Source organism: Sorghum bicolor, chromosome 4, assembly GCF_000003195.3.
Source record: "Sorghum bicolor cultivar BTx623 chromosome 4, Sorghum_bicolor_NCBIv3, whole genome shotgun sequence".
Classification (NCBI taxonomy): Eukaryota; Viridiplantae; Streptophyta; class Magnoliopsida; order Poales; family Poaceae; genus Sorghum; species Sorghum bicolor.
In genome coordinates, this window is record NC_012873.2 from 8,517,169 (window position 1) to 8,543,211 (window position 26,043).

Genomic DNA, 26,043 nt, shown 5'->3' on the forward strand with positions numbered 1-26,043 from the left:
GCAGCACAGGCTCAAGCAGACGAAGAAGGCTAGAAGACATTGCACGGGTGGTGATTTGAGGACTTGGATCATAGCCATAGGAATGAGGGTTAGAGAAGAGATTTGAGGGTTGCAGTAGGAGTCCTGTTGGATCTCTTTTTTGTCTGAAGCTCTCAAATTTGGTTTTGAGAGAGCCCTGCCTGAGTTACTCATGTAAAGCTGGTGAATGATGCATTTTTAATCACAAAGATAATAGGTAATTTTTATAATAATAGTAGATATTGGATCTATTATCTTACTAGAATTTACCCACCACCGCCATTATAAAAAAAAATAAAGTAACCCTTGAATTTACATCAACATTATCCACCTCCACCATTATAAAAGATAATTTAAAATAGCTCCTAAATATATATATCTAAATTATCTACTTTTGTCATTACAAAAGATAATTCAAAATAACTTCTAAATTTGCATCTAAATTACTCACCTCTGTCGTTGTGAAAGATAATGCAAAATGGCCCCTAAATTTGTATCTACATTACACACATCTACCATTATGAAAAATAATGTAAACTATCCCTTAGCTTTCATTCAAATTACTCATATCTACCATTATGAAATAATATAAAGTCACATCTTTTAATTTATTATAAATTCACATCACCTTTCTAAAAAAATAAAAATATCTCTCAACTCCACATGTAAATACTAATATAAGTTATTTAAAAAACTAATTCAATATCCATAAAGTACACTGTTTATTTCTAAATTATACACTTATACCACTATTAAATTAAAAGTAAACATGTTATTTAACAAACTACATAGCAATGATCCTAAAAGTTCACTTTAAATTATGTTAATACCTCCATGATTATAGCTGTCTTAAGTTGTTAATTTAAATGAGTTTATGCATTCGGATGAAAATTTATGTCATATTATTATTGGACATTAAATTTTAACAACTAGTATATGTTTTATAGAACAATACTACTACACATATAATTTATTGATAAAAAAATCAACATCTTAAGTGCTACGGTTCAAACTAAAACGAATGTTTATGCTATTGTGAAAACTAAAAAGGTAGCGTCAACACCTAGAACCTTCTTTTCAAAACAAAAAAAATATGAAAGATATGATAAGCACTAGGATTTTAATTAAACATGTTGTTTTGAAAAATTGCTACAACTTGATTAAAAGGTTAAAGTTAAAATATAGATTCATGACATGTAAAGAGGTGCAATAAGATCTATATAACATAATTTTAAGTCATAAATGTCATGCTAAAAAAAAGTAAATCCTAAAAATTCTAACTAAGGCCTCTAATGAAGTTTCCACGTTAATGGACTAGTTACTTTGTAAATTTCAAAAAAAATACTTTGTAAAATCTCTAAAAAGAAGTTGCACAGATGAAAGTTTCTTTTTTTCTAAAGAAGTCAGATTGTTCGCTGGTTTTCAACACAATGAAGAATGCATGTTTGCTGGTCAACAAGTCCGCGAAATGCCCTGTAATCCGGACTCCGGTCCTCCTAAGTGCTATGCTAAGGTGAGCATGACGACATTCATATATGTGAGTCTATCCTCAATTCATAAGGACGACCATGCATCATGCATGTTATAGCCACTAGGACCACACTACGCACCCGCAATGCCAAAGTAACAATCGTGTCCAGTCATTTTGGAGCCATAGCTATCGAGCATGAGTGGTCACCGCTGCCACGCAACAAGCAAGCTTATCTGTCTAATCTACCGATCATTTAACAGTATTTTTCTCAAATAATAAATTAATAAACAATATTTTTTATGGTTTCTCAGCCAAACGAATAGGGCCAGTGACAGCGAGCATGCCAGTAAGCAAGCACACCAAACACAACATGTATCAATCAGCTCGACAGCACGCAATAATGAGGTGTGTACTGTACACAGTAATGTTTTCCTTCTCCCTAAAGTTTATTAAAAGTTTTGATTTAAAAAAGGTCTTTTCATACTTTTTTTTTTAAAAAAAAAGTCTCACACTAGTTAAAACATGGAGTGTTTATATGTTACGTCTCTTATAAACTCAATGGTTTGAACTATAGACTTTCTAAGGCTTTGTTCAAGTCAGCTCAAATCAAAGACCAATTTGAAATCTAGAGTCATTTTAGAACTAATATAAGTTTGTTTTTACTCCAATATATAATTAATGCTTTCGAAGTAACATTCGTTTCAACATATAGGCTCTCTTTGATACCCATGTGATTATAATAATCAGATTATATAACCAGATTTTGATCCAAACAGGATTGATTATATGCTAGATTATTATAATCAAAACTCTTTATTATCATAATCCATAATCTAGGAAATTATGGGTACCGGAAGTCCAACTTACCCCCCCTACCAATTATCCAACTTGCCAAACTATAAAGGATAAGATATAGTTTCTCACTTTAACCAACCATAATCAATCACCATAATCCAAAAATCCAAATACTCTTACTTGATTATTATAATCCTATGCATAATCCAAATTATAATAATCTAGTTGTGGTCCAAACAGAGCCAGAAATATGAATTTGATCATTAATTATTTAACTCGTACTCATGTTTTTGTGGTGGACATATACTCATGTTTTTTGTGCGAGTAACTTATAGGCATGTCTAATGTACAAAAGACGTTTCCATCGGATTCCCGGTTCAAGTATCTTTCAACAAGATTTGACTCCATGGCAACTGATAATATATGGCATAAGAAATATCCTTTGCTCCTCGCCACCATTGCTGATATCACCACCATCTAGGGGGGCTCTCCTTCTTCCTCTTTAGTGTCTCTCTTTTTATAGCAGTTTTTTAGGTCTAGTTTGTTTACGGTTTAGCCTAAACAACTGGTAATTGTTTCATTCTTTTGACTGTTGAAATCTAATGCTTCATTCACAGTAAATTCTATGTATGACACCTTGTCAACATAGGGATCAAAGTTTGGTGTGTGAAGCTATCTCTGAAATAAAGATTTTTATATGGTTCCTAAAACAGGGGTTACTTTAACCAAAGATTACTTAGGAAGGAAAAAGTAGAACCAAAATATATCTTGTGCCTTCGGTTGCAAGAATGAAAATAATTTTTCTGAGTGCCTTTGTGCAAATTTTCCAAAGTATGGAGACCTTATTAATAGATGGTACAAGCAAGGGCGTAGGATAAACAATCTTTGTTGTTAATAGTGCAGCCATTTGCCGATAAATATGGCTTGTTTTTAACAAATGTCAATCTAAAACTTTTTAATAGATCTTCTGGGGAACATATTGGTTATGATATTAGAGGCAGCTATGATGACAACAACATATTCACCAGTGTGCAGGGAGCTAGAAGCGGCGACTATGCATTTCTTCACTTTCTTTGGATGGCCAAATAATATTATAATTGAGTTTTAAATTGAACGTCTTTTATGTTAGGCCTTGTTTAGTTGACGAAATTTTTTGGATTTGGGTATTGTAGTACTTTCGTTTTTATTTGACAATTATTGTCTAATTATGAACTAACTAGGCTCAAAAAATTCGTCTAGTAAATTACAGATAAACTGTGTAATTAGTTATCTTTTTTATCTATATTTAATGCTCCATGCATGTGCCGTAAGATTTGATGTGATAGGGAATTTTGAAAAAAATTGAGAACTAATCAAGGCCTTAGTTTAATCTTCTATAACAAGTGATCTGGTTTCCTTTAGATCAGCTTCCTTGTCAAAAAAAAGGAAGTCAATAGCAGCGTGAACTAAGCTGCTACGTACGCACGGCGTTCTGTGGGCACACATGTAATTTAAGTGCGACGACGATGTTGCACAGGTTCTGCACTGCAACTATGATTACTCCTGGTCCCCAGCTAGGGTTTCTAAATCTCAGACCCCTTGTTTAGTTGCGAAAAGATTTTGAATTTTGAATTTTCGATATCTAATCATGGAGGAACTAGGTTTAAAAGATTTGTCTCGCGATTTGCAGGCAAACTGTGCAATTAGTTTTTATTTTCATTTATATTTAATGTTCCATACATGTGCCGCGAGATTCGATGTGATGGTGAATCTTGAAAAGTTTTTGGTTTTTGAAGTTAACTAAACAAGGCTCAGTCGAAATTTCACGACTTTCGATCTTAGGCCTTGTTTAGTTCACCCCAAAAATCAAAAGCTTTTTAAGATTTTCCATCACATTGAATCTTGCGGCACATACATGAAGCACTAAATATAGATGAAAATAAAAACTAATTGCACAGTTTACCTGTAAATCGCGAGATGAATCTTTTAAGCCTAGTTACTCCATAATTAGACAATGTTTATCAAATAAAAACAAAAGTGCTACAGTCTCGAAAACCAAAAAATTTTCGGAACTAAACAAGGCCTTACTAGTGACTTCGGGTGGGTGGTCTCTCTCGCTATGTATGTGTGTGTTGTTTAATTAGATTTTCAAAATGAAGTCAAAGTTTCAATTTTTTCTGCTAAAATTTTGGGGATTTTTGTTTCCATCAGTTTTATTTTGTCACAGCTGATAAACCGAACCCTGACTAGCGAGTAGGGGTCGAAAAGAAAACAGTTCAACGTGTCTACATGCTTAGGCAATGAGGGATCACTTAAAAGCATCCTAAGAAGCAGGGGTGGAGTATATAAGACGGGACTCTATTATTTATAGGAAACATAAGCTACTAAGGACCTCTTTGAACGTGAGGTTGGGGAAAACATGAAAAATATAATGATCAATTTTTTTAAAAAAAAAATGTAAGATCAAATGTTTTGGTGAAGCTCCAAAAAAAATACTAGAATACAATTAGAGTCAGTACAACAAATATGGGGTTCCATGAAGATTTTGTTGTGATGACGAATCAATTCATCATTAAACCTTTCTGTTTTATGATGTTTTATATAAGGCGTGGTTATATGACTTAGAGCACCTCTAGTGTATCTAAGATTGAAACTGTGGTGGATGAAAATCGAACCGAGCACATTAGAGCACCTCCAGTGTTGGGTTGAAAGCGAACCATGGGACGTCCTAGTTGAATCGTGCCCACTGGAGCTTCTGAACCATATCTGTCAAAATTAAAAGCGAACGTTGCAGACAAACCGATCCGAGCCAATTAAAATAACATCATTGGCAGCACATGGTCCGAAGAAGTGTTCTTGCAAAGAAAAACGATTTTCACACTGGAGGTGCTCTTAGTGATATACAAAGAAAAGTAGTATTTATAAGCTTAGATATCTTAATTGAATTCCTCCAAAATTAATTCCTATGGAGCAAGCTACTTCATATGAATCTTATAGGAATTGTAGAAATCCACTGTCTTGTAGGAAAGTTTTATATAGGATTGTAATCCAGAATTTCCCATTTCCCCATTGCTCCAAAGGTGGCCTAAAGGAACTAGGAGTATGTACCGATTGCATAGCGTGGCTAGGAGCCTAGGACTGAGGCGACGGTCACGTACTGTGACCTCACACTTTTGAGTTGTATGTGTTTCGTGGTATGACAAATTATTTAGCTCTGTTCGCTTAGCTGAAAGACCATGGCTAAAAAGTATTGTTCACTGATTTATTGTGAGAGAAAAAATACTATTAAATAATCGGTAGATTCGATCGGTAATGTCGCATTTAAGTTATATTACGCGATCTTGGTGCAATATTTTTTTGGCACTAATTTCTTTAAGAACATATGTCTCTTAAATCCTTTTGGATATTTTGTAATATTGTTCAATTACAGTTGTTTACATATAACTTGCATATTTTGAAACTAAAATATTAATTTGTCTGACTGAACGAATTTTTTTCCATATATAAAGCACCGGTGGAGGTGAGAGGCTGGGGGTGTACCTGAAGCGATAGGCCGAGTACAATGCTTTTCAGCTTTCAGGGGTCATGTTGCCTCGTGGAGATTACAGAGGGGGTGAGCGGTCATCTAGCTCATTACTAACACTAAACACCAATCATCTGAAATACTGTATGTCGAAGCCGTGGTGGGAAGCGGTGAAACGATTTGTTTTAATTAGGCCTTGTTTAGTTCACCCCAAAAAGTAAAAAGTTTTCAAGATTCCACGTCACATCGAATCTTACGGCACATGCATGAAATATTAAATATAGACGAAAACAAAAACTAATTACACAGTTTAGCTGGAATTCGCGAGACGAATCTTTTAATCCTAGTTAGTCTATAATTAGATAATATTTATCACAAACAAACGAAAATGCTACAGTACCGAAATCCGAAATGTTTTCGGAACTAAACAAGGCCTTAGTCACAGCATGCAATCCTATTATTGTTGTGTGTATATATATATATATATATATTACGTATAATATTGTAGGAGTAGATCAACCCCGCCTATTATTATATATAATATAATATAATATAATATAAATAATAAAGAAGCAAAGTCAACGTGCCTACATATGCTGCTGAGGATGCCCGTACGTACGCCGTATGTACAAACGTAGTTGGCTACGCGTGCCTAGCTGTCAAGCACCGGCCAGCCGGCCCTGATGCATGGCGTCACGAATGCCGACGCCGGCCTCCCAATCCACCGTACAGCATTTTTTTTTTCTTTTTGGGTTTGTTTCTTCCGCGGCCCCCCATTAATCAAGCAAGCGTCGAAACAGAGTGTCATTTTGTCCGTAATTATTATGGAACTAAAATTAAAAACAGAAGCAAAAAATAATAATAATAAAAATAATAATAATAATAATAAAAAAAAAAAAGAGTCAGAGCCCGGCCGGCTCCCGGGCGGCCCCGTGGGACGGGTTTCACTGGGGCAGGCAAAAGATGATTAATAAACGCGCCAAAAACTTGGTCGTCACCCACAAAAACTACCGCGGAATCCATCCACTATTCTGCGCTATTTGTTTGTTTAAAAAGCCGCGGCGCATCCGGGTGCGGCTCAGTGCGGACCAGCCCTGCCCCCATTTCCACCCACCCACCCCTGCCCTGATGCCTCTCTCCCCGCGATTCGCCGCCCGCCATCGTTGAGCTTGATTGAGAGCGTCCGCTGCCTGCCTCTGCCATCTGCCACCACCACAGCTTCCGTTGCTCTGTTGCTCGATCTCCCGCCAAGGCAAGGCGAAGGAAGGGAGGGGAGAAGGAAGAGGCGGGTCGGTCGGTCGGTCGGTCGCCATGGGGATCTGCGCGTCGTCGAAGCGCGTGCAGCAGGAGGAGGACTCGGACGAGAACGTGGTGTACGTGATGGACGAGCAGGGCGGCGGCGGCGGACCGGACGGGGACGGCCATGGCCGGAAGGTGGCCTCCCTCTTCTCGCAGAAGGGCAAGAAAGGGCCCAACCAGGACGCCGTCATCCTCTGCCAGGTTCGCGCTCGCTCGCAGCTCCACTCCACTCCTCGCTCTGCTTACCGCCGCAGCGGTGCCGCGGTTGCTCCGTCCCACACTCTTCCGGTTGCCGTCGCCTGACGACCGACGGCTGACGCTACTTGCGTTGCGCGGCTCCTCTTCTGTTCCTCTGCACTGCACGCATGCGCAACCAGTTCACACGTTTATTTCATCATCGTTATTGTCCTAGTAAAAACAAAAGAATGAATGATTTTGTCCAATTCCTTGTCTTCTTTGCTTTAGCCACCCATTTGCACCAATAGTTTTGGAATTCTGGGTCGACTGCTACGGTGCTCTTGATGCTGAATTCTCTAGATTTCTCAGTTTTTTTCACTTATATTCATTTATCCATCTGTTTATTTTGACGTTTTGCCACAGAGCTAGCTGGTAGATCTGTACTGGTACAGATATTTGTATTCTCTGGTTACAAAACATTTATCCACCGACTGTACTCCACTGTTCCGTATAATCATGGATCAATCAATCAACTGTACGGGAGTAGAACCATCCTTTTGCAAAGAAAAACCCCTGGTTTTCTTCTGGTTTTTCCTCTTGGGTACGCTGCGGTCCTTGACAGGCGCTTGACCTGGGACTGGGAGGTCAAGAAATTCCAGGAACTGTCCTCTGAATTACCGCCACCGTCCACCAGTACATACTGCATCAGCAGCCACAACCCAATTCACCACACAGCAGAAGTGGGTGGAAAAAAATCGTGATGATTCCTGTTTCAAACCACGGAAACGAGTTTCTTCCGCGTACGTATTTTCCCTGCTGTTTTGATTTGCTAGTACGACGGCGAAACAACCCGGAATTTCAACTCCGTCAACGTCGTACGGACGCCGTCGGTGGATAGCATCCTTGCCCTCCCTTTGCTATTTTGCTGACAGCAATTACTGAATAGGTTCGCTTTGTGGTTGGGCTCAATTTGTCAACGATAATCTCTGATGCTATCATTTGATAATCATCACCAGCTTGTTGTTGCTACATATACAGTCAATGCAATCCGAATGCATGCATCTAATCAGACCGAACGACGACGACGACGATCGATCGATTCTGACGTCCACCGTGCACTTTGTCGTTCTGTCCAGGGATTCGGCATGGAGGACGGCGTGTTCTGCGGCGTGTTCGACGGGCACGGGCGGTGCGGGCAGTACATCAGCAAGCTGGTGAGGGACTACCTGCCGTTCATGATCCTGAGCCACCGGAACGCGCTCCTCTTGGGCTCCTCCGAGGACGACGACGACGCGGCGGTCTTCAGCGACGCGTCGCCCGTGGCCTCGTCGGCGGCGTCGTCCACGGACGGCAGCGGGCGGTCGTCGCCGGCTCCAGCTGCGCAGCTGCTGGAGGAGTGGCGGGAGGCCTGCGCCAACGCGTTCCAGGCCATGGACAAGGAGCTCAAGCTGCAGGCCAACGTCGACTGCAACTTCAGCGGCACCACCGCCGTGTGCGCCATCAAGCAGGGGAAAGACCTCATCGTCGCCAACCTCGGTGACTCCAGGGCCGTGCTGGCTACCATGTCCGACACCGGATACCTCAAGGCCGTGCAGCTCACCACTGACCAGAAGCCCAACGTGCCTCGTGAGTGCCTGTCCTATAATTAACGACCTTCTTGTCGATGGAAAGATGGATCCATGGATGATTGAATCGTATGTATGTATATATATATATATATATCCGTGGTCTGCAGAGGAGGCTGAGCGGATCAAGCGCTGCAACGGCCGGGTGTTCGCGCTCAAGGACGAGCCGTCGGTGCTGCGGGTGTGGCTGCCGGACGAGGACTGCCCGGGGCTGGCCATGGCGCGGTCGCTGGGCGACTACAGGCTGAAGCGGCACGGCGTGGTGTCGGAGCCCGAGGTGACGCACCGCCGCGTGGCGCCGGGGGACCTGTTCATCATCCTGGCCACGGACGGCGTGTGGGACGTGCTGAGCAACGAGGAGGTGGTGTCCATCGTCTGCGCCACCCCGCGGAAGCAGCACGCGTCCAAGGCCGTCGCCGAGGCCGCGGCGCAGCGGTGGCGGACCAGGTACCCGGCGTCCCGCGTCGACGACTGCTCCGCCGTCTGCCTCTTCCTAAGGGACCAGCACGACTGGGCCAGCAGCGTCGCCGCCGCCAAGGCCAAGGCGGCCGCCGCGAGACCTCCGCACGCCCGCTAGCTGCTAGCCGGGGAAGACGAAGCTTGCTCCGGCGAACAAGCACGCCGGCGTAGCCTCGTCGCGTCCGTCCGTGTCCGGCGGCGTTCTTGCTCTACTGGTGTGCCGCAAACGGCTGTTTTAGTGTACCGGGAGTGTAATTAAGTGCTGTAACATAGTGTTAATTAGTATAAGGTCTAGTGTTTTTACGACAAAGGAGATGAGGAGAGAAAAAGGCGGGTAATTTCTCAGTTTTGACTGTTGATCAGCAGTGATACCATGCATGGTAATGGTATGGTGTCGGAGCAAGCGAATGGCTGGCAGGAACGCCGTTTGTACTCTGTGTGGCATGTAAAAAAATTACCAGTTAAAAGAAGAGTTACCGGTCCAAGTGCCCTTTTTTTTGTCGATATATATGTAAATGTTACTCCCTGCGTTTAAAATTTAAAGTACAGCGCGTCTTTTGTTTTTTTTTTCAAAAGTCAAATCTGGTATATTTTGATTGCCATTTGGTGAAATAACAAGTATACAGGTATATAAAGTTATACGATCTGACTCATATTTCGACGTGCTTGTCTATGAAATGATGAGATATTCTGGGGAAATTATGTTGAAAAAAAAAGGTATTAACTTTGAAGGTTTTATCAAAATACAATATGTCGTGTCCCTTGAGAGGAGGGGGGACGCGGCTTCCGATCTTGAATCTAGCCGAATAACTGACATTTGGGCACCGATGTGGTCTTCAAAGCAAGTATATCTTCTTTTCCTTTTTATAATATTCATAATACACAGAAAAAAAATCAATGCCTAAAAGCTAATCATCTTAAAGATCTAGTCCATCTCGTTTCAAATGAAAATTCTCTAAACTCAAGCACACAGAAACCAATTTGTCATATCCCCCCTTACTAGTAATTCAAGTCATTTTGGAGAAGTTTGAGCCAAACATTGAGAATATAAATCATTAATAACTTTTAAGGTTGTTGAGTTTGAATTGGCCTTGTTTAGTTTCCAAAAAATTTTACAAAATTTTTCAGATTCCCCGTCACATCGAATCTTTAGACGCATGCATGGAGTATTAAATATAAACGAAAATAAAAACTAATTGCACAGTTTGGTCGGAATTGACGAGACAAATTTTTTGAGCCTAGTTAGTCTATAATTGAATAATATTTGTCAAATACAAACGAAAATGCTACAGTGTCGATTTTCTAAAAAAATTTGAAACTAAACAAGGCCTAAATATGAAACCGTATGAATATATTTGTTTTCTAAAGTAAGAAGTTAAAGTTTTGTTTTGAAGACCGTATCGCTGTCAAAAACAACTTTAGTTTACTAGTAGTACGGAGTGTAAAGTTAGAAATGGTTCACTTGAGTCAACACCTCCAAAATGTCACTTTTGTTCATTTGAGGTGAATGATGGGGAAATCAACCCAACTGCGTGCTAATCACCTTGACGATGCTGTGGTAGGTGTTGCCGGTCTGTCCATCTGTCAACCGAGGGGCGCCTAGCTTCTAGAAGCACGCAGTTTGGTTACAACAAACCGTGGTTCTGCAATTCGCCAAGTCATAGCTAAAAATATTGTTCGCTGATTTATTATGAGAGAAAAATATTGTTAGCTGATAGAAAAAGAAAAAATACAACTTATATTTATAAGCGAATAGGCTCACATCAGCTTTGCTACCGCCCTGCCGAGGTAGTCTTGTTGTAAATTCATAAAAGATGTCATCAGGATCCATTATTTCATTCATTCCACGTATGCTCATTTATATTATTATTATTATTATGAACATACATACATCCACATTCTAGCTATTTGGATCTTGAGATTGGCCAGGTTTCTACCTCTTATATTTGTTAATGGGCACGTCATTTTTCAGCATGCCTTTGAATAGGTGGCCCGGACAGATATGTTTCACCATACCAAAACTAAACCACTAAGCTGCACTCATCAGTTCATGATCCATTAATAGTGCGTATTTACCACCGCCACTAGCGATAAGCACTGATTGAAAAAAGCGATACCCGGATGCATCATGCATGTCAAGGTCAGCCGCGCGCCCACGCATCTCGTGGTTTCCTCTGGAATCCCATTCCCATCCCACCCACACTCCGGGGCCGGGACCACCACACGGTCAAAACAAGTTTATCCTCACTCCTCAGCCCTCAGCGGTTAATTGCTGACCGGCAGCGGCAAAACCTAAACGAGATGGCAACTGGCGAAATTGGAGCTCAAATTCCCCCAATTCGCCAGCGCGTGCCATATAGACGCGCATCAACTTGCAGATAAGCCTTGTTTAGTCCAAAAAAACAAAAACTATTTAAAATTTCCTGTCACATCGAATCTTGCGGCACATGTATAGAGCATCAAATATAGATAAAAAAACTATGTAATTTGTGGGATTAATCTTTTGAATCTAGTTAGTCTATAATTGGACAATAGCTACTAAAGCTCTGTTTGGTTTCTCTTGCTAAATTTTAGCCAATTAAAGTTATTTTAGCTACTATTGAGTGACTGGTGAGACAACTATTTTGGCTCTTTTTTAGTCAGTGTGTTTGGAACTTGAGGTACTAAAGTAACTAAAGTTTAGTTGACTAAAATTTAGCAAGGACAATCAAACAAACCTTAAATACAAACCAAAGTGCTACAGTATACAAATCGAAAAAAGTTTTTGATGTAAACTAGTTCACCCCCGAAAACCAAAAAGTTTTCAAAATTTTCTGTCACATAGAATCTTGCGGCATATGCATAGAGCATTAAATATAGACGAAAATAAAAACTAATCATGCAGTTTGTCTGTAAATCGCGGGACGAATTTTTTTGACCCTAGTTAGTCTATAATTGGACAATATTTACCACAAACAAGCTACAGTAGCGAAATCTAAAAAAAATTCACATCTAAACAAGGTCTAAACTAGGAATTGGTCCCGGTAACGTGCCGTGAGAGTGAGAGGCATGATACCGATCAGGCCTGGGCTAGGTGCAGACCAAACGTGCAGTCTTGTTGATTGCCCAATACATACGTCTGCTACCTCCCTCAGATGAGAGCTTGCAGTCTCCTGGCCCTGGCCCTGGACCTGGACAGGACAATTTGAATAGTTGACCTTGTTTCTGGAAAGCCCAGATGTTCAGAATTCATTCATGCGCACCTCGTCGACCTCGTCAGTTGACATGCCTTTGCTTCTTGTGGTCAGCTACTGCATGACACGCATCACAGATGTGCTACGGCTACCAAGCAAGCTTCGCTGGGAATTGGGATACCAGCAAGCGCTCATCATCGCACCATCTTTGCACACAGAATCAAGATTCAATCGAAGAGCCACGCTACAGCGAATCACACAACCAGGGCACTGGTAATAAACTTATCTAATGATGAATACAACAGCAGCTGCGTAGGAAAACTACAATAGCTATGATGAAAGTAATATATATATATATATATATGCTCATTGATCAGAGTTCATGACAACTGATGATGGTTAGCCCTGAGACTAGTTTGCATTACATGTCGCAAAAGAAAAAAGGGGGATCTTACAGCCTTTTTGTGATATGTGAGCAGATAAAATTCCTGTGACCTTTGGTGAAATTAGCATCAGCTGCTGTCGTCGTTGTCAATCTTCTTACTGCTTGCCAATTTCGCTACAAGGCAGCTATAGTCATCATCATATCTTGGGGGGTGCAGAAGCTTCGTCGTATTATCAGAACACGTACTTCACATTTACCAAGGAATCCCAGGGAGGAAGTCCAGTCAAGTATGGGCGTATGGCAGTAACTTGTACCAGGACTAATCTTGCGGACCATCACCGACTGCTTGCTTTTCGGCCCCAGCCATCGAATTGAGAACAATTTTCCTGCACCTGAATCCTTGAACATGGCCTTTCACATCGAGCAAGCAAACAAAAAACTACCAATTTTCTCTAGCACTTTCCCCTATGCATAATACATGTACAAGCTATTTGCGGCAGCACACGCGATGGAGTTCTCGGTTGGGTGCCACGCAAGATGGAGCAGTTTTGTTGAGAGATCATAAGAGTTTCCATTGGCCTCAATGCTTGTATTTTCTCCACCTGCACCATGAGTTTAATTGATCAGGACCAAATGCAGTTAGAACTTTAAACTAGGAGAGCATGGTCTGGTCCATGTACAGAAACAAATAAATTCAAGACTGGCAGCGCAGAGAGAGCTACTGACCTCTCCTCACAGCACGGGTCAAAGAAGTCAGAGTCCGTGCAGGCCTTGCTGGATTAACAACCTGTCTCCTGTATGGGTTTCCACGATTCCAATAATTAAATAATAGAAGTTTAGCCGAGCATGGAAAAATAATTTGCAAGTAGAGTGCATGATGGATTGGTGTTGATATCATGTTTTGTTACCTACAAATACATGGTCACGGGTCACCTATATTGAATTGAATCTTGAATGTTTGGTGGCCCAAACAACTTTGACATAAGATGCTCATCATAAGTGAGGTGTTCTTTTTTTGGTACGTAACTCCATAAGTAGGAAAAAAACGTAAAAGGCTTCGTTGTTGTTATTGTTGCCTTAAATACTGAGCTCACTTGGAGTGGCAAATTAGTTAATTGAGGAGCAAGGGCCTTATGAATTATATTGAAATAGTCTATATTCAGGTAGAGTATAACCTAAACCCACTAAACAACATACACATTAATGATAATCCCAGCATTGACAGACCTCATGGGATTTCTGCTGGCTTCCAAAGTTGATGCCTCCGTACTTTCAGGAGAACAACCAAAAACGCGAAACAAATTACTGCAATTACAATGCCACAAGAAAGAGTTAACATAGAGAAGTGTTAAATAAACCAACAGCTAGCAATTCTTGCAGCTCATAATGCGACAATAAGGATATACCTATAAGAACCAGTTGCAACACGGAGTCCATCACCACTGAGACAACATTCAAATTTGTCGAAAATTGAATCATTATCGTATAAATCACAAAGCTGCAAAACATGATGTTAACCACAGTATCAGATTACAGCAGATATTGATATGGCTCTTTCATTCTCATTCAGATGATAAGAAACTTCACCTTAGGACGTAAGTATTCATGAACTTGAAAAGTTGCAACTGGGCCTGAATCCATGTTTAGATCCCACAACTGAAGAAACAAACAGTTAAATAAAAATATCTCTAGTAGACAAACATCTTTATCACGGAAGGCAGGGCGCAAAAAGTTCCTCGATCCTCAAATTCCAAGGTAAAATATTTAAATATCTGACAGATCAATAATATGGGAGGAGCGTCTGAATTTTAATCACTAGGGGTCTGAGTAAGATGCATATTACTTTGTAGCCAGTCAATGGGTCAACATCGAAAAAAAACACAAAATGCCATTTGGACCAGTGGAGCAAAATTATATTGATGTTAAGTGTGCTTCAAAAAATTAGAATCAGACCATGTCCATTACATAACTCAATGATGTCACACACAGCTTATATATAATATTGAAAGATGAACTCAATGCCTCAAGACCTGGATAGAGAAAGATGAAGAACATTTTGACATGTGTTTTTCTGGTAATAAAATTGATGTTTTTAGCCACCTCGTGCACAAATAATACAGAGAGTAAAAGAAGTAGACATTCAGCAAACGGGACAGATAGGTCTGTTGCAAACCTTGAGTGTCATATAATCACGACTAAGAATGTGTCTTCCATCCCTTGCAAACTTTATATCCGAAACTGATGCTATTATCTCTGTAAAAAAGGATCTTGATCCTGGTGCTTCATGTTCTTCAAATCTGAACAAGATGCCCCAGTTAAATCAGATATATACCATGACCAATAGATGAACTTAAAATGTTTGTAGCTATTAGAAATGATAAAATTTAAGCATTGCCTTCTAATCAATGATAATGTTACTGAAGAAGTTCAAGGGGAATTACTAACAGTTTAGCATGGTTGTCACACAGTGCTGACTGCCGCAGATCAATAAGCCTGATAGTACCCTTTGAGCTACTATATGCTAGTGTATTACAGTGAGTTGGATGGAACTCCGCACAAGTAATCACCTCTGAAATTTCACAGAATTATAATGTAATGGGTGTTGCCACATAACAAGTACGGAACCAACAGGAATTACATGAGAATAAATGAACACCTACAAAGATCTATTAACCAACAGCCAAAGTGTCTCACAACCAGTCAACAAACAAATTTTGCAGTCACATCTGCAAATTGTATTAGTTTTGTTTTTGCACATTAAAACCTAATGCAGGTTGTTTTGTGTTATCTAATCTTGTTTTTTCCATAAAGCAACTACTATGTTTATGAATTTCTCACCTGTTGGCAGCTACAAAATCTATACTTCTGAGAAGGAATTGCTAGGTAGCATATTATTAACATACAGCTGAGAAGTAATTGACTGATAGGTACAAAGTTGCTAGGTTTAGAGAATAGGAACTGTGTTCCTGAAGCAACTCCATTCAACACTGTCCATCATTTGCGCCACACCCAAATAGGAGTTAATGTAGGTAGATGTGATGCAAGTTGCTATTCCAACCATATTGGAAGGCTGCAGAGATGTTGAAGATGTTTTACATGATCAGCCCCAGAACTTGCATACCATATAACACCTGCACGTGGCAGTTTGCAGGGTAAAAGGCACAAGTCCTGCCTATATCTTGCAATGCATCCAACTCTACTATTTCAAGAACTCCACAGCATCAAGCTACTAGACTGAATCAACCTAATCTGATAACATTTGCATGTATAATGTAATGTTTACAAGAAACAGGAAGCTCACTGCACAGCATAACTAGTTATCAGACTGAAAAAGATTACCAGTTAGATCCTCCATGTTTGCAGGTTTCATGTCAACAATGTTAAAGCTCTGGTTGCTAATTTCTAAATTCCAAAGGTTTATTCTCAGATCATCTGCTGATATGAATGTTTCTCCGTCACTGTGAACAAAACAAAGTGAGGAAACGGTATCATCATATTAATAAACCCAAGCAGTAAAATATAAGTTCCCAAAAAAACTCAACCACATTAACTCATTCAAAAAAACATATAGTAATTTGTAATACCCTTAAGAGCAGTAACTTCTTATTTATAATGAAAAAAAATTAAGCTTCTTTTGTTTTATCTAATTCAAAGCCTTTATGTTGCATAAAGTCATAGACCACATTTCCTACTAGAAGGTGAAAAACACTGTTGCCACCATACAGGTTTTACACACTACCATGGTTTTTGAGTCGTCGCCAAGGAGTTGAGGCGTACATCAGGCACCACGGATGCCATATTGCCTAGCCTAGCATAGTGTACCCAGAGCACCACTGGACACCACAATGCCTCAAAAACCATGCACACTGCACATGCAGCTTACCTCCTATGAAACCAGGATAAACCATGATATTTTTTGGGCAATAGAAGAATCTTTTGGGAAATACACAAAATATGAAATAAAACAAGCTAAAAATCTTGATATGGGGATGACTCGATGGAAACAGATGAACCATGAAGTGGATATGCAGCTCAAGCAACCGCTATTACTATTTACATTGGAGTCTGCAGCAGACACTGGGAACACTAGATGAAAGAGGAAGATGTGAATCAGCTGCTGTAGGGTCATGGGGATCCAAGGATTAGCTCTCCACTGAATCACTGTTTTGCAGCAGGTGGCCACCAGACAGTGCTGGACCCAAAAGGCTAGGAAACTCCACCTACATTTGCTCTATACTTTGCTGGTGTTTTTCCAAATCCTACAGTCCACTAATTTCATGAAAAAACTGCCTAATTGGTCCATCCAGGTTCAATTGTGTCAGGAGTCTTTTAAGCAAACCAACCTTTGGAAGTCACTGATTCCGTTTTTCCCAGTTTGACACTGGTTAGATAGTGTTTTAACTTGTATGATTATGTTTGAACTGAGAGATCAAGGCAAATATGTCAAAAAAAAGTATGCACTTAAAAACAAATCCAATAAGACACTATTGTAAGATAACATAAACAATATGAAGGAAGATGAGACAAGGAAACTGAACATTTGTTTCAGTACAACAAGAGCATATTTTTTGCAGATTTGATTAGACATCCGTAATATCATGAAGGAAACTAACCTATTATTTGAAATGGAATTAATATGGTAGTCATGAGCATGGGCATATACACGTCGGCATCTCGCGACATGATTAAATTCTTGGCCCGTAACCTGCATAAACAGTAAAGGAAACTATTCATACTGTCACTGATGTTATCTATAGTCTGTTAGAAGAATGTCTACTTCTCTATCATAAGGGGAAAAAACTATTGTATTGTACATGCAAGCAATGCTAACTCATCATGTTGTACAACACTAGACATGATGGATGAAGTGGGTTTAAGTACTACCACCACAGGCAAACGCAGCGAAGCACATCCTCCTGGAGGAAACGACAAATTGTTGTTCGGAGTGTACATCTTTTCTGAGCATCCACCATTTGGGAGAAGAGCCCTGCAACTACTGGTACCTGGACTTGAAGTTGAACCATTGTCTGAACTTTGGGAGGTATCCAAATTCATCACTGAAACACGTTTCACTTTTTTCTCTTGAACCTATAGAATACCAAAGCACCATGGACACCATTACGTAATCATGCTCACTTGCAAATAATGAGAAAGTCTAAAAACACAAGCAATACCACTGAACGAGCTGTGAAAAAGATAAAGCATAATTTGATTGTGTTTGTAAAGATAAGGATACAAAACACTTGCTTAAAGATAAGTTCATGAATATATTCCTTCTCAGGAGTAAGACTGGGAAAAATATGTAAACCTGCATTAAGGTGCTATGAATATGTTTTGGACTATATAATGGATACAACACCTTAACACCAAGGTATAACAGGTCTAGTCTAGACAATAGATGAGCTATGAAGTTGTCAACATATGAAAGTAAACCAATGAACAACCTCTTTTATGCATACCTTCCAATACTTGATTGTTTTGTCATTTGTAGACAAGAGAAAGAGTGCATTGTTGGCTGTTTGGCACCACTTGATCTTGTTAATCTTCTCTTCGATTTCCAAACTTTTTAGGTAGTCAAACTACATGAATTGCACAGAAGTCAGAATAAGAGATTCACAATTTGACATATTCCAGTATACTACTATAGCTTCACTTGGAGTGTCATTTGGACTATGTATGGTTTTATATTGTCTTTTCTGGTAATCTAATCTGCACTATATTTTTCAGAGTTCGTACTCTCTCCCCAAAAGTGTCATTAGAAACCTTGGATACAAACTCCAAACTACCCCTACATTTCAAATTATAAGTCACTTTAGCTCTGGCCTAAGTCAAACTTCTCTAACTTTGACCAAGTTTATTGAAAAAATGGACCAACACATACAAAATCAAATTAGTTTCATCAAATCCACCATGAAATTTGTCTTGACTCTTGATAGTGCATTTATTTGGTATTGTAGATGCTAGTATATATTTGTCCTACAAACTCGGTCAGTGTTAGAGAAGTTTGACATAGGACAAAGTTAAGGTAATCTATAATTTGGAACGGAGGGAGCATAAGATTAATGATTTACAATAGTGTTGTTACAGTGTAATACACTAAACTGGTCATTGATGTCATGCTAAAATGCTACGGAAAATAATAAACGGAAAAATGAAGATACTGCTCCTAAAAAAATACTAGTATTACTTCCATTTTTTAGAACAAAGCTGAAAGTAAAGTACTAATCTTATGTGGCTGAACTATTACTGTGCAAATTAGTAGCCAAAAAGTTAAATGGATCGATGCAAGCATTCTAAAAATGGCACTTATTCCTGGATAATGTATTGAAAAACTTGCATGGAAGCAATGTTTTTCTAGACTACCATCTATATTTCATAATTAACTATGTAACTGTTTGCTTTTAAATGGTACGAGTGAGCTAGAGTTTTACTGCTAAGCAACAAATAGCTCATTTGATAAATTAGTCTTGGCAATTAGAATGTAAAACTAGAAAAATTCCCATTTCTTAGTAGCAACTAGCAAGTAATCTATGGAAAAGAACATAGTGAAAGGACATGAATTCATGATGCAATTTCCTCCAGCTTTATTATGTATTCAAGTTCATCGATCCTTTTAAATTTGCACACATGACTAATGATTTTCATATAAATTTGACACATAATAAAGCATGCAGAAATATTTGATGTTTCCTTTCCATCACAATTCCTGCGAAAATAATCCAAGCTAGATATGGCTCAGACACAAGAAGTCAATTGATATTCATGAACAAATTGTTACTATCCCCACTTTAAGACCCACGTACCTCAGGTTCATGACTCTGAAATTCGGTCTTGTAACGGAACTCAGGATGCCTAGCAGCCTGATATTCTTGCCTCTCAAGTTCTCTTCGACTAGCATTCTGCACATACATTAGCACTATGGGCACAAGAGATTTAAGTAAGGAAAAATACAGAACTTACATAGTGTAGTACTTACATCACTGATGTCTGTTCTTTCGAACAAAACCACACGTCCACCTCTATCTCCAGTGGCAAGATGATTGCCGGATTTGTCAAACTCAATTGCAGAGATTATGTCCACTGAAACAAGTAGCATATCTGATCAAGATTACAAACTGATTTGGCTGGCAAACAAATCAAGCTGTCACAACAAATAACAAGTGAAATGAACAAGACAATAAATAGAAGTGGGTTTATTAGAAAAAGGACACTACATCAACTCTTGCCCATGACTAATTATCGTCATAAACCTCAATACCGTCTAATCTTGTCTGCCCAAATAGTCTAACTTTGTGCTAATTTTATATGGAAAATGGTCATGCTGGGACTATGTATCCAAACAATGGAATATGGGGGTCCTAAGATCTAATCTCATTAACGTCAATTTGTTTTTGTGAATCTCCTGCAATAATTGATCAATTTTTGGAAACACGGTAGTGAAAAGCATCTCGAAGAGGGTACTGCCTTTATATTGGTAGTCTTTGGAAACACATCGTAATGTGTAGCTAGACTAGTTGATGCAATCTAGCCCAGGCAAACCAAATCGGCTGACCCACACAAGCAAGCTTTCCAAGCAACCTCTTTCTCCCAAACCTTGCTCATATCCTCCCTGTGTCTTCATTAGACACCAAATCAAGCACCTTGGTGGCCAGATCAAAGACCAGTGCCACCAAAATCTAATTCAGAGTTCAGACAGCGAATTCAAGCCACGGCCATCAAAGTCGAGCTTGTCACTGAGTGGGGAAGGAGGCAGAGGAGGGTGGGATAGTCCACCGGCCGCCGGTTGGTTCACACACAGCAAGGAGTACCCATGGCCTTGTACCTCCAGTGCGTGCTCAGGAGCAAGCAGCAAACTGGATAGGCAGGCATGGGATTGAATCACTTGTTCTCTCTCTTTCTTTCCTTTGCTTTTCTTTCTTTGTTTCATGAATAGAGATTGGCTATGCCATTAAGTCCACCTTCTAATTGGTTGTTACTGATGTTTCTGTAGCCATTGCAAGCCTGTAACACAGCACATCGATGAGTTGCTCAGGGTGGGAAAGAAAAGAAGGAAACACCTTGATCAACCTTTTCATAGTCATAAAAATGTGTACAGGACAAAGTGCAAAGATCTGAGGGGCATATAAACAAATATGCCTCACTATTCCACAACAGGCACTAATCAAGATCTAAGAGAACTATACCTCACTATTCCTAAATGAGTACTAATCGAAGAAACACCATTTCAACACAAAACCACAGAGAAACTGAAAATCCACATGAAAAGCAGTATATTGCACGATCCTACACATGCCTATATAGCATAATAGCAAATGGCCAGGGGAAGCCAGACAAACTGATGGATTGTTTCTGGACTTGGCACACTTCTGAACCCTACCAGATATGAAATGCTCAGAATGTTAGGGTGCAGCTCAATCTTGAAAGGACACTACAGAACGCATACAGCTCAGAAGCAATGACAGCCCCAAGCTAGAAACAAGAGTTTTGAAAAGATTGAACTACTGTAGACAGATGCCAGAGGCCTTGTTTAGTTCGTTTCCGAAATTTTTTCGGGACACTGTAGCAGTTTCGTTTGTTTGCGGTAATTATTGTCCAATCATAGATTAACTAGGCTCAAAAGATTCGTCTCGTAAATTTCGACCAAACTGTGCAATTAGTTTTTATTTTTGTTTATATTTAATACTTCATGCATGTGTCTAGAGATTCGATGTGACAGGGAATCTTGAAAAGTTTTTGGATTTTGGGTGGAAGTAAACAAGGCCTCATAAATTATCTGCCAGATAATCCCAAGAGGTCAAAAAGGCTTTGTTGTTGTTGTTGATAATCCCAAGAGCTAAGGAAAATCTCGAGGAAACCAAAATCAACTACCCCATGTCCTCAACAAATTATGAAAAAAAAAAAGGTTTTAACTTTCAGACCCTCCACTGGCATACCTATATAACACCGGCAATATTTCCAATAAATCCATTCTGCATTCTAACTTCAATGCAACTCCCAACGCATATAGACATTTGCCAAATACAAAGCACAGCTACCAGAGTGCCAATCTGTTGGAGCCAAATTACACGACAAAGACCACCACAAGAAGTAGTTACTCGAACGAGACACAGTTTGCCCAAGTAGAGAAACCTGGGCGGTGTAGGCAGTAAACAGTCGTAAATCGCAGTTAAGACACTGACCATAGCACTTCCACCAAGTCGAACAAGCCAAACGCTTCGACACCCAAGCCACCGTAAAAGCCTGCCACGACCCATTGGCTCGCCGCCGCCCGCCCGCCCGGCCAGCCCAAGAAACCCCCGGCGATCCCCGGACACCCGTGGCGACGAAACGCATGGCTCCGCTAAACCTCTCCGGAACCCACCGGACGGACCAGATCTCGCGAGGGCGCGACGGAACTCGGCCGAGCCCCAGAGGCTCGCGGCGGGTTGTATTTATTTATTATTACCTTCCTGCACATCCTCTCCCGCGGCGCGCTCGCCGAAGACCTGCGCGAACCGCCACTCCAGCGGCTGCGGCTGCGGCTGCTGCTGCGCCGCCGCAGCCGCAGACGACTCGGGGCGGTCGTCGGGGGACATGGGCTCCCGCTCCATGGCGCCGCCTCCGCCTCCGCCTCCGCCGCCGTCACGACACCATGGCGGCGCGGGATCTCGGTGGGGGAGGGATCTCGGGCTGGGGAGAGTAGGCTCGCGAGAGCTGGGGAGGTTCTAGAAGAATGGCGGGGAAAGGCGGGCGGGCGGCGCGGCGGGGATCGATGGGGTGGGGGACTCGACACGGGGCTCGGGCGTGCCGGCCGGCGTGGGGAGCGGAGCGCGTGCTGCTGCGGCCTGCGGGCGAGGAGGATGATGTGGGGAGCGTGCGAGCGGGGGCGTCAGAAGGGGAGGGGAGTCGACGATCCCGTTCGTGCCGGTCGACCGGCGTTTTTGCGCCCCCCGTGTGCTGGTTTGTTTGCGCCCTTTTTTTTTTTCCTCTTCCGTTCCTGTCCGAGAGATGGGGACATTTTCCATGTTGGACCCTCAAGAAATGTATGAATCCGTTTTCGTAATTAATGTTTTTGCAAAGAAGAGCCCAGGATTATTATGAAAGTGTTTGATTTGTTAGAGCGTCTCTAAGAGATCCTTATATTTTGTTCCTTCAAATATGGTGTTTGCCAACCCAGGGTTATTATGAAAGTGTTTGATTTGTTAGAGCATCTCCAAGAGATTCTCATATTTTGTTCCTTCAAATATGGTGTTTGTCAACTTTTAAATTAGTATGGACCCTCAAGAAATGTATGAATCCGTTTTCGTAATTAATCTTTTTGCAAAGAAGAGCCCAGAATTATTATGAAAGTGTTTTGATTTGTTAGAGCATCTCCAAGAGATCCTTGTATTTTGTTCCTTCAAATATGGTGTTTGCCAACCCAGGATTATTATGAAAGTGTTTGATTTGTTAGATCACCTTCAAGAGATTCTCATATTTGTTCCTTCAAATATGGTGTTTACCAACTTTTAAATTAGTATGAGGAGAGAAAAAAAGAAGTCATCTCCAAGAGTTTCCTATATTTCTATCTAATAAAAAGAAATCTCGACATTTTCTTCTACAACACGGTCCTATATTTGTATTAGGAACCCTAGATTTTTTCTATACGTGTTTAAGCTCTTTTTTCACCAGATCTTTCTCTCTTGCATTTTTCTCACTTGGAACCATGTCTTTCTTCCTGCTTACTAGATGGCCCAGAAAACTCCACATGCGCGCTCCTAGGCCACGCGCACGCCAAATTATTAGAGAGAGTTTTATTATTTTACCAAAAAATTAAGGACAAGAAAGCCGGATGGCAAACTGTTAGAGCTGCTCTTAGAACGCCTAGCCTATTCGCTTGGCTGATAAGTCATGACTGAAAGTACTCTTCATTGATTTATTATGAAAGAAAAACATTGCTAAATGGCTAACAAATCGGCAAATCATCTCAAGCAAACAACCTTGCCCATACCTTTTCGGCAGCTAACATTATGAGTCTTTTGGCAGAGTTTATAGAGCGGATTCTCCTTAAAGTTACTTTCTCAATTAGTCAAACAACAATAATGTAGATAGAAATAGATTTTGGCATAGAGCAAACAAAATTCACTTCTCACATTAGTCTCCAGCATATGCACAATGCACTTATATCATGTACCTTGAACTATGTTTACGTATGTGTTGAGACTTGGAATGGTAATGTTAAGTTGGTGTTTAATTATGGCCTATGTGATTCCTTGTTTGTAATGCATTACGGTGTGGAATACGATGATCTATTTTAGCATGTTCAATTTTAATCTCCTATAGATGCATTATTCTACCTCGATTATGTCTCATTTTGTATAACACATCTAACAGGAGATGTGTCCTGGACAGGATGGTCAGTATTAGAGCCTCGAAATCTAGGGTGGACAAAACAATCCTCCACCTCCACCTAAGGGATTCATGTCCCTTTGAGCAAATACTAGCTCGGGACGTAGCAGGCTAGATATGCCAGGAGCAAATGATGGGGAGAATTCTCAATGTGATGGATGCTTTTCAAGCAAAACAAAGAGACCAAGTTGGAGGGGCCGCAATCCCCAAGGTCATCATGCTTTCCTCGACACGGCCTCCTATATTCATGGGAGGCGGTGATCCTTTAGATGCGGATCATTGACTCCGCTCCATTGAGCAAAAAGTTCACCCTCATTTAATGCATGGGTGAGGAAAAGATCAATTTCACTATTCATCAACATCAAGACACCATAGGCTTATGGCGCCCATCATGCCCCCGCTTGCTAGAGAACACCGGATTGGAATGCACCCAATTCAAGGCGGTCTTTTAAGCTTTATTCATCTCAGCGGAGTCATGGCGATCAAGGCAACTAAGTTTTGCAATCTCACTCGAGGAAGAATGTGTGTGCTTAACTATGCCAATCACTTCAATTACCTTGTACAACATGCCCCCAATGATATTCTCATCGATGAAGTGAACTATCTAAAGTTCATGAATAGTCTTTTCCTGATGATGCAAGACAAAATGCCACTCGCCACTTAAGATTTCAATGATCTAATGAGCTTGGCCATCACTACCAAGCAAAAAAAGAAATGCTTTGAATGTTGACACATGCAAGAGGCCTGCTAAAGTGATTCAGACACCTCCCATAATTCCTGACTATGCACCTACCAAACCAATGTGGCTAGCACTGCGACAACAACACAATGTGCTCTCGCATCTTTAGTAAGCAATGTTATCAGACCCTGTTATGAGGGTTGTGGGTACGGGCACTATGCACATGAATGCCTAAACAAAGAGGTAGAACAAGCATTTGTATGTGAAGAACATGGCATAAACAATAAATCAACACAAGAGGTGGATACATGCTTCTTTCCTACATCACAAGGGTTAGTAATATCACATGATTGATCATTTGACCCAAATGATGAGCTCTCACTAGTTTTAGTTTCTTCATTAGAAAGCTTCTTAGTGAGAAAAGCATGATCTTTTACCAAGTTGTCATGAGCAACACAAAGTTCCTCATGAACCAATTTTAGCTCCTCATGTGAACAAGTAGTAACATAAAGTAGATGCTTTTGTTGTTCACATGTGGTCTTTAGAAATGAGTTTTCATTTTTTAATTTATTTGTTTTAGCCATCTCATTTCTTAAAGCTTTGGTGAGTCTACGTACAAGCTCAAAATTTGGATCATCACAATCAACAATCACACCTCCAATAGATACCTTGCCGTCACCGTGAGACATGGAGTAATGTGATGAAGTGGATGAGCTTGTAGAAGCATCACTCTCTAGCCATCATCTTCATCCTCACTTGACCATGAGGTGGAGCAATCCTCCACAACCACCGTGTTGTGGTCATGCTCAACATCCTCACGTGCATCCACCTTTGGCACATCATCTTCTTTTGAGTCTAGTTAGTTGATGATTGGATAATATTTGCCAAATACAAACAAAAGTGGTACTAATCCTATTTTGCAAATTTTTTGGAACTAAACAAGGCCTAACCCAAAAACTAAAAATCTTTTCAAGATTTTTTGTCACATCGAATCTTGCGGCACATGCATGCAGCACTAAATATAGACGAAAACAAAAACTAATTGCATAGTTTGCATGTAAATCACGAGATGAATATTTTGAGCCTAGGTAGT

At 40.5% G+C, this 26,043-nt stretch overlaps 2 protein-coding genes across 3 annotated transcripts; one reads left to right on the forward strand and one right to left on the reverse strand.

Moving 5' to 3' along the window:
• On the forward strand, positions 6,850–9,854 carry LOC8073783 (probable protein phosphatase 2C 12). The gene is made up of 3 exons (XM_002451755.2): positions 6,850–7,286; positions 8,399–8,888; positions 8,998–9,854. The coding sequence occupies exons 1-3, from the start codon at positions 7,098–7,100 to the stop codon at positions 9,462–9,464; spliced, it is 1,146 nt and encodes a 381-aa protein (XP_002451800.1). The 5' UTR covers positions 6,850–7,097; the 3' UTR covers positions 9,465–9,854.
• Positions 12,847–23,069, reverse strand: LOC110434866 (serine/threonine protein phosphatase 2A 55 kDa regulatory subunit B beta isoform). 2 transcript variants are annotated; one of them, XM_021459636.1, is made up of 14 exons: positions 22,350–23,069; positions 19,881–19,984; positions 19,708–19,803; positions 18,364–18,483; positions 17,789–17,992; positions 17,518–17,609; positions 16,244–16,362; positions 15,350–15,473; positions 15,078–15,201; positions 14,492–14,560; positions 14,311–14,402; positions 14,132–14,209; positions 13,631–13,698; positions 12,847–13,506 (listed from the first exon to the last, which is right to left on the reverse strand). In XM_021459636.1, exons 1-14 carry the CDS (start codon positions 22,492–22,494, stop codon positions 13,370–13,372), a joined length of 1,572 nt encoding a protein of 523 aa, XP_021315311.1. In that variant the 5' UTR covers positions 22,495–23,069; the 3' UTR covers positions 12,847–13,369. The 2 variants fall into 2 exon arrangements, with proteins under 2 accessions (XP_021315311.1, XP_021315310.1); XM_021459635.1 differs by having other exon boundaries at positions 22,084–22,421.

Excerpts from the sequence above, each read along its gene's own strand:
- LOC110434866 (XM_021459635.1), bottom strand. The coding sequence starts at position 22,237 with ATGCGTTTCGTCGCCACGGGTGTCCGGGGATCGCCGGGGGTTTCTTGG. Across the intron at positions 18,484-19,707 it reads TTCAGAGTCATGAACCTGAG|TTTGACTACCTAAAAAGTTT; the intron begins GTACGTGGGTCT and ends CAATTCATGTAG. Across the intron at positions 13,507-13,630 it reads GACCCGTGCTGTGAGGAGAG|GTGGAGAAAATACAAGCATT; the intron begins GTCAGTAGCTCT and ends CTCATGGTGCAG.
- LOC8073783 (XM_002451755.2), top strand. The coding sequence starts at position 7,098 with ATGGGGATCTGCGCGTCGTCGAAGCGCGTGCAGCAGGAGGAGGACTCG. Across the intron at positions 7,287-8,398 it reads ACGCCGTCATCCTCTGCCAG|GGATTCGGCATGGAGGACGG; the intron begins GTTCGCGCTCGC and ends CGTTCTGTCCAG. Across the intron at positions 8,889-8,997 it reads CCAGAAGCCCAACGTGCCTC|AGGAGGCTGAGCGGATCAAG; the intron begins GTGAGTGCCTGT and ends CGTGGTCTGCAG.